At 47.2% G+C, this 9,352-nt stretch overlaps 1 protein-coding gene across 1 annotated transcript in view; it reads right to left on the bottom strand.

The window, feature by feature from the left end:
* SPOPL (speckle type BTB/POZ protein like) overlaps positions 1 to 6,640 on the bottom strand; it is a 75,970-nt gene extending 69,330 nt beyond the window's left edge. Inside the window, exon 1 of the mRNA XM_077447758.1 lies at positions 6,331 to 6,640. Coding sequence (XP_077303884.1) covers positions 6,331 to 6,411 — 81 coding nt within the window. The 5' untranslated portion in view covers positions 6,412 to 6,640. The remainder of the gene's footprint in view (positions 1 to 6,330) is intronic.
* Between the last annotated feature and the right edge of the window lie 2,712 nt (positions 6,641 to 9,352).

The raw sequence follows: 9,352 nt of genomic DNA on the forward strand, positions 1-9,352 counted from the left end.
CAATGGGCTCAACATGCCACTTATCAATTTCCTTAGGGGGTCTACTTTCCAAAATGGGGGGGTTTTGTACTGCCCTGCCATTTTAGCACATCAAGAAATGAGATAGGCAGTCGTAAACTAAAAGCTGCGTAAATTCCAGAAAACGTACCTTAGTTTGTAGATGTGACAACTTTTGCGCAAACCAATAAATATACAATTATTGACTTTTTTTTTACCAAAGACATGTGGCTGAATACATTTTGGCCTAAATGTATGACTAAAATTGAGTTTATTGAATTTTTCTAATAACAAAAAGTAGAAAATATTTTTTTTCAAAATTTGCGGTCTTTTTACGCTTATATCGCAAAAAATAAAAATCGCAGAGTCAGTCAAATACCTTTAAAAGAAAGCTCTATTTGTGGGAAGAAAAGGACGCAAATTTCGTTTGGGTACAACATTGCATGACCGCGCAATTACCAGTTAAAGCAGCGCAGTGCCAAAGTGTAAAAAGACCTCTGGTCATTTACCAGCAAAATGGTCCGGTCTGAAAGTGGTTAAAATTGCGTATAAGCTCATGGAATGACGACAATCTAAGGTACTTTAAATTATCCATAGGCGACGCTTTAAAAGCCTTTGCAAGTTACCAGATTATATTTACACAGTAGGTCTGGTGCTAGAATTATTGCTCTCGCTCTGACGTTCGTGGTGATAACTAGATTTCAGGCATCACAGATTATCACCATCCTCTTTAGCCACAAATTAAATTTTTGGGTGAGATCCTCCCAAAAGGGAAATCACATCTATAGGGATGTAGACCCCGACACTTTCCTCATCAGAGCCCTGCAGGTGCTGATTGATGGATTATGAAATAACTCCCATACAGATTCTCTCTGGACACGGACAAACACACAAACCACTACTTCAGAACAACAAAAGGCAGGAATCTGCAACAAAGTTATTTTTTATTTTTTTTAAATCCTTGCAATGTACAGAGATCACCCAGAGGAGAATGTTTTTTCCTCAACAAAAGTGGAGTTACGTTTAAAGTGGTTGTAAACCCTTACAAACCACTCTGACCTACAGGTAAGGCTAGATTAAGGCTTACCTGTAGGTCCAAGAAATATCTCCTAAACCTATATGGTTTAGGAGATATTTGCCCGAAAACAGGCACTGATGTCTACGGCGCATGCGCCGTAGACAGCGTCGCGCAGGCGCACTGAGCGCAGCATTCTCAACGACGGAGCTGCCGCGCGTGTCGGCTCCCGTGCGCATGCGTGGGAGTGACGTCATTGCGGCTTCGCCGAATGACAGCGGCGGAGCTGCGAGACCCACCAAGAAGATGGATGCGGCGGACTACAGGGGACAGCGGTGACTTCGCTGGCTCCTGTGTCAGGTAAGTGACACATAATGGGCTACTATGCGATGCATAGTAGTCCATTATGCTTTACCTTTGCAGGGAATGAAAGAGGAAGTAAACTCATCAGGGTTTACTTCCTCTTTAAGGAACAATATGATGAATTTAAATACCGTATTTTCCGGACTATAAGGCGCACCGGATTATAAGGCGCACTAGCAAATGGCTGCCTGCTAATGGGATATTTCCATATATAAGGCGCACCGGACTATAAGGCGCACTGGATTATAAGGCGCATTTAATGAAACAAAACTCTGAACTCAAAACTTTGGTAATCCCACGAAGCTGCACTGCTTGGATTGGGCATTACGGCCATCTTAGTCAGGAGGTGTGCGCATTCATTCGTTCATTTTCTACGGTCTACCCGCTGCCCCAAAAATGGCTCCTGTTAAGAGACATGCTTACGAAGCGGATTTCAAACTCATTGCTATCAGTCACGCAGTAGAACAACCTGAGAGAGGTTTACGGTACGTCGGTTTACGGTAAGAGACCGGGTGGCTTTTTCCACAAATCTCCATCCCTATTGATCTGTGACTCCATGCGTGCCCATCTGACAGATACTGTCAAAGCCCAAGTGAAGAAAACTTATTCGGTGCTTGCCATCATTCCGGGTGCATTAACCAAAGAACTCCAGGGATGTCAACAGGTCATATATAAGGCGCACCGGATTATAAGGCGCACGGTCGATTTTGTGAGAAAATTTAGGGCTTTTAAGTGCGCCTTATAGTCCAAAAAATACGGTAGTTGAATTGGCCTCCAAACTCTCCAGATCTCAATCCAATAGAGCATCCGTGGAATGTGCTGGAAAAACAAGTCCAATCCATGGAGGTCCCACCTCCCCAACTTAAATGTTCTCCTACTGACAGCTTAGTGGCAGATACCCCAACATACCATCAGACGTCTAGTGGAGTAGAGGATTCCATGTCTCCATTAGTTATGGTGGGTGGTTAATGTTATTGCTAATCGGTGTACAGGTTAAAAAAAAAAAAGCGGGGGGGGGGGGTGTATTCCGAGGGGGCTCCGGACCAGACGACCGCCCCGGCCCACAGTACCCCCGGACCGGACGACCGCCCCGGCCCACAGTACCCCCGGACCGGACGACCGCCCCGGCCCACAGTACCCCCGGACCGGACGACCGCCCCAGCCCACAGTACCCCCGGACCGGACGACCGCCCCGGCCCACAGTACCCCCGGACCGGACGACCGCCTCGACCCACAGTACCCCCTGACCGACGACCACCCAGAGTTTTTTTTTTCCATCACATTTTTTGTTTTATTTCAACCAATGGAGCCAACTTCACATACAAGCAAAACGTGATAAAACCACACACTCTGCAATTCCCCTGAAAACAAGCCAAAATGTCCTATTATATGTAGTCCTCCTGGGGGAGGGGGAATTATTTTAAAACAGGAATTATATAGCGTCAGCTTGCACAGCGCTTTACAATATAGGCCTCATTCACACGGGTGTACTAAAGTATTCCCCCACGGGAAGGACTGTTTTTGACTACAGAGCATAGACAGGGGTCCCGTACATCTGTGTGCAGGCAGCTCCATTCATGTCTATTGGGACATAGTGGCAGTGCAGACACAGCACTGGTTCTCAAACTGCCACCTACGCGGGTACACGTCCCCGAAATCACACACCGCTTTTAGGTTTAATACCGCTTTAAAAAAGGGAGACAGGAGTGATCAGTGGGCTCTGCCGGCCGTGAGAGCTTACAATCTACAGGAGGTGTGCGAGTGATACAAAAGGTGATAACTGTGTGCAGATCAGTTGATGGAGAAAGTAAAAGTTCACTTGATAGGTGGAGATGGAATTGGTTTCCCTGAAGGGACAAGTTTTTAGGGATCACCTAAGAAGACAGATTAAGAGATAGTAAACCCAACTGGGATGGAGTGTATTATTAAAGCTCTAGTAGTAGGAGGAGGAGGAGTATTAGTATATATATTATAATTTAATTATAGAGTTTTTAAGGGGGTGTATTATGTTAGCAGTATTGGGGAGATAGGTGTAATATTACTATAGTACGATTAGCAGGCTTCTAGTAACTGGGTGTAGTATTATTACAGCGAGTAGTAGACAGGGTTTTCCGGTCACCTGAATGTAGTATTATAGCACGAGGTTTCTGGGGAATATGATATCTGGTTATCTGGGTTTATTATAATTGTCGCATTACGTTTTGGGGTGTATATGGAGGGTCTCCCCGCAACCTGGGTGTAGTAGAAATGAATGACATACAGGTCTGCTCATTACAGGCGGTCCCCGGGTTACAAACAAGACAGGGTCTGTAGGTTTGTTCTTAAGTTGAATCTAAGTCAGAACAGGTACATTTTTTAAGTGTAGCTCCAGCCAAAAAAAATCTATTTCTAAGCGTTTTGGATAACATAGGGAAGGGTTATCACCCCTGTAACATTTGTTTAGCTGTCTGTGCCCCCCTGTACAGAAGATTTCACCTCACTTTCTGTCCCAATGATAATTGGATTTTGAAAATTTTGGGCTGTCAGGGAAACCAGGATTGGTGATAAAGCATCAGTGGAGACACATTTTCCCCATTTAACTCTTAGCCCTTGTACACACGGTCGGAAATTCAGACGGAAAATGTCCGATCGGACCGTGTTGTCGGATAATCCAACCGTGTGTGGGCTCCATCGGACTTTTTCTGTCGGAATGTCCAACCAACAAAGTTTGAGAGCTGGATATAAAATTTTCCGACAAAATGATCCGATCGGACTTTGTCCGATCGTTTGTAGAGAATTCCGATCAAAGTGCCACGCATGCTCAGATCAAATTACGAGACCAAAGCTATTCGCTACTAGCCACAACATAGTCCCGTCATAACGAACGAAAGTCATCACGTTCTGAACGATCGGATTTTCCGACAACTTTGTCCGACTGTGTGTATGCAACACAAGTTTTGGACAAAATTTGTCGGAAAAAATCAGAGGGATTTTGTTGTCGGAATGTCCGACCGTGTGTACAAGGGCCTACAGGAGAGAAGTTCCCTTCCTAGAGGTAGATTTCCTCTCACTTCCTGTTATCTCCTTCCGTTTGTAAGTCAGATGTTTGTAAGTAGGGGACCTGAGTGCAGGCTCAGCAGGGAGTATAAGGGGGTTCTGCTCATTACCAGGGTACAGGATTATAGTATGGGGGTATCCCTATTATCTGGGTGTGGTATTATAGTATAGGGGTTTAGGAGTATTATATGGGGGTATCCCTACTATATGGATGTGGTATTGTAGTATACAGGTTTCAAATATGGGGGTCTACGTATTACTTTCATGTGTAGTAGGAAAGTGTATGGGGGATTCTGCTCATTACCTGGAGTGTTGTATTAGGGAGTATATGGGTCTCCCAATGACCAGGGTGTAATATTATTATAATATACAGTATGATATGGAGGTCTCTTAAGCTCATCAGCCGTGTGTAGTCGGGGAGTATTATATGGGGGGGGCTTCCTATTATCTTAGTGTAGCATAATACAGTGGGATCTCACTATAACCTGGGAGTAGTACTAGGAGAGTATATTATTTGGGGGGGGGGTCTCCATTATCCCATTAACTGGGTGCAGTAGTGGGGGAGTTTAATGTTGGGTGGGATGCATGATACGGGGGTCTCCCCATTTCCTAGGACTAGTAGTAGGAGTATACTATGGGGAGTGTATGATATGGATGTGGGAGGGTCCCCCCCTTACCAGGGTGTAGAAGTAGGGGTGAATATATTTGAGGGGGGATGGATATGGGAGTCTCCCTATTATCTGGGTGTAGCAGTAATAGAGAAGTATGATATGGGGGTATTACATCAGGGTCCCCCCCCCCCCCCATGGTGTAGTAGGGGAGTATAATACTGTGAGGTTCTTCTATAAAGTGGGAGTAATAGTAGTAGGGGATTGAGGGGGGGGGGCTCCCCATATAGTAGTAGTAGGAGGGGAGTATACTATGAGGAGAGAATGATGTGGAAGGGTTGCCCTATTACCTGGGTGTAGTAGTAGGAGTGCAGTATGACATGTTGAGGGAGCGATTGATGTTGAAGTCTGCTTACTTTCTGGGTGTAGCAGTAATAGGCGAGTATGGGATTTAGGGGGGGGGGGGTCTTACTATTACTTGGGTGTGGCAGGGGAGTATAATATTGGGGGGGGGGGAGGGTGATGTATCGGGGGTTTTGATATTGGAGTCTCCGTATTATCTGGGTGTAGTAGGGGAATATAATGCAGTGGGGTCTTACTAGGACCTTGGAGTATTAGTAGAGGAGTATATTATATGGGGGGAGGGGTGTCTCCCCATTACCAGGGTGTAGTAGAGAAGTATAATATAGGGAGTTTTCCTTTTACCTGGGTGTAGTAGAGACGTATAATATGAGGGGGGGTATGATATTGGGTGTCTCCCCATTACCTGTATGTAGTAGAAGTATAATATAGGGGGGGGGGGTGATATGATATTGGGGGTCTCCCATTACCTGATTGTAGTAGAGAAGTATAATATATAGGGGGATATGATATTGGGGGGGTCTCCCCATTACCTGGGTGTAGTAGTAGAAGTATAATATATAGGGGGGATATATTGGGGGGTCTCCCATTACCTGGGTGTAGTAGTAGAGAAGTATAATATATAGGGGGTGATATGATATTGGGGTCTCCCCATTACCTGGGTGTAGTAGAAGTATAATATAGGGGGGATATGATATTGAGGGGTCTCCCCATTACCTGGGTGTAGTAGAAGTATAATATAGGGGGGATATGATATTGAGGGGTCTCCCCATTACCTGGGTGTAGTAGAGAAGTATAATATATAGGGGGGTATGATATTGGGGGGTCTCCTATTACCTGGGTGTAGTAGTATAGGGGGGATAGGATATTGGGGGGTGTCCCCATTACCTGGGTGTAGTAGAGAAGTATAATATATAGGGGGGATATGATATTGGGGGGTCTCCTCATTACCTGGGTGTAACACCAGCTCTCAGCCACAGGTCCTCCGGCCGCCATCTGAGCGGAGGGGGGCACTGTGGACCCGACAGACATGGCGCCTCCTATGGGAGATGAGGCGCAGCGCACACAGTCCTGGCTCTCGGTGCCGGGGGGCTCTCAGTCCCGGCACTCCATGGCTCCATGGGCAAGCCTCGGCACACGCGGGCTCCGGGAAGGTCACATAATGCAGCCGGGACGTGTCCGGCCACTTTCCGGCTTTTCCACCGTTACTCCTACCCAGCTGAGTACCGGCACCTCACAGGATTCTCCGTACACTCCGCGCATGCGCCGCCCAACTCTCGTCCCGCCGGGTCTCCCTGTTGACGCGAGATGTCAGAGCGCAGGCGCCCTGGGGGTGCGGAGGGGTAGGGTCAGGAGGGGAACGGAGCATGCGCCCTGAATTAGAGCTGTCAAGAAAGCCGACAGTGTGCGCATGCGCGGAAGCTGCTGCGTATGTTACGGTTGCAGCAGGCTGAGTTATATGGGCTGGTCACGTGCAACATGTTTCCCTCACTGAGGGAAAATCAAGTCTAATAATAGTCTATAAATACAATATAATAATGTCAATTAAATGTTGATGTGCTTTTATTTGTATTCAGCATCACCTGTATTGAAAAACTCCCATTATATTTTTTACAACTTCAGGCAGGTGGGGGCTGGGGTAAAGTGCTGCATTGTGTGTAATGGGTAGATGGTGGCCTTAGTGATACACTATATTACCAAAAGTATTGGGACACCTGCCAAGTTTACACCACATGACCTTTAATGGCATCCCAGTCTTAATCCGTAGGGTTCAATATTGTGTTGGCCCACCCTTTGCAGCTATAACAGCTTCACCTCTTCCAGGAGGGCTGTCCACAAGGTTTAGGAGTGTGTCTATGGGGATGTTTGACCATTCTTCCAGAAGGGCATTTGTGAGGTCAGGCACTGATGTTGGATGAGAAGGCATGGCTCGCAGTCTCCGCTCTAATTCATTCCAAAGGTGTTCTAATGGGTTGAGGTCAGGACTCTGTGCAGGCAGTCAAGTTCCTCCACCTCAAACTCACTCACCCACGTCTTTATGGACCTTGCTTTGTGCACTGCTCCAAATCATTTGGTGGAGGGGCAGGGGCGTAACTAGAAATCACAGGGCCCCATAGCAAAATGTTGTATGGGCCCCCCCCCACCAAAAAAAATGAACTAATGCCATTAAACAACAGACTACCACACCCATGTGGCACAGTACCCAGGCAACGGCTTATATTAATTTTGAACAACAAAGTATGCAGTATACTGTATGCAGCCCCTGAAGGGAACACATTGCAGACCTCCAGGCCTTTTAACAAATTTCTGTTCTGTTATATAAAATGAAATAGTTCAACTCACCATAATGCAAAATCAGTGGGATCCCTGAGCGTGTCACTAGCCATCATCGCCTGCCACCAGATGCAGATTGTAACTTGTCAAACGTTGCGGAATGTCACCTACCACATGTTGCGGATTGTCACTTGCCAAGTCACCTGCCACACATTATGGATTGTCACTTGCCACGTCCTGGATTGTCACTTGCCACACATTATGAATTGTCACATGCCACGTCCTGGATTGTCACTTGCCACGTCACTTGCCACACATTATGGATTGTAACTTGCCACGTCCTGGATTGTCACTTGCCACACATTAAGGATTGTCACTTGTCACATCACCTGCTACACATTGCAGATTGTCCACTTGCCACGTCGCCTGCCACCAGATGCAGATTGTCACTTGTCACACGTTGCAGAATGTCACCTGCCACATGTTGCGGATTGTCCACTTGCCAAGTCCCGGATTGTCACTTGCCACATTACCTGCCACACATTACGGATTGTCACTTGCCATGTCCTAGATTGTCACTTGCCACGTCTCGGGTTGTCACTTGCCACGTCACCTGCCACACATTACGGATTGTCACTTGCCACGTCACCTGCCACACATTACGGATTGTCACTTGTCACATCACGAATTTTCACTTGCCACGTCACCTGCCACATGTTACGGATTGTCACTTGCCACATCCAGGTTGTCACTTGCCACGTCACCTGCCACACATTACGGATTGTCACTTGCCACGTCCTAGATTGCCACACATTACAGATTGTCACTTACCACATCCTAGATTGTCACTTGCCACACATTATGGATTGTCACTTGCACGTCCCGGGTTGTCACTTGCCACATCACCTGCCACACATTACGGATTGTCCCGTCACGGATTTTCACTTGCCACGTCACCTGCCACATGTTACAGATTGTCACTTGCCACATCCAGGTTGTCACTTGCCACGTCACCTGCCACACATTACGGATTGTCACTTGCCACGTCCTAGATTGCCACACATTACAGATTGTCACTTACCACATCCTAGATTGTCACTTACCACACATTATGGATTGTCACTTGCACGTCCCGGGTTGTCACTTGCCACGTCACCTGCCACACATTACGGATTGTCACTTGTCATGTCACGGATTTTCACTTGCCACGTCACCTGCCACATGTTACGGATTGTCACTTGCCACATCCAGGTTGTCACTTGCCATGTCACCTGCCACACGTTACGGATTGTCACTTGCCACCTCCCTGGTTGTCACTTGCCACGTTGCCTGCCACACATTATGGATTGTCATTTGCCACGTCATGGATTTTCACTTGCCACGTCACCTGCCACACGTTACGGATTGTCACTTGCCACGTCCTGGGTTGTCACTTGCCACGTCGCCTGCCACACATTATGGATTGTCACTTGCTCTGCCACTTTCCTGCTGTGTCACAGAGTCAGCCAGCAGATTATCAGTCAGGCAGCAGAGAGATAATGTCATCTCTCTGCTTCCTGGCTGCCTGCACAGTGAGGGGGGAACTGCACTGCAGGGATGAGAGGGCAGCGAGAGATGATGTCATCTCTATGCTCCCTCGCCTGTCAGCTCCCTAAATGGCCAGCCCGCTCACGCCCACTCTCTCACCAGCGGACCGGCC

The sequence above is a fragment of the Lithobates pipiens genome, unplaced genomic scaffold (assembly GCF_037356315.1).
Source record: "Lithobates pipiens isolate NorthernLeopardFrog02 unplaced genomic scaffold, aLitPip1_a1.2 Scaffold_22, whole genome shotgun sequence".
Lineage (NCBI taxonomy): Eukaryota > Metazoa > Chordata > Amphibia > Anura > Ranidae > Lithobates > Lithobates pipiens.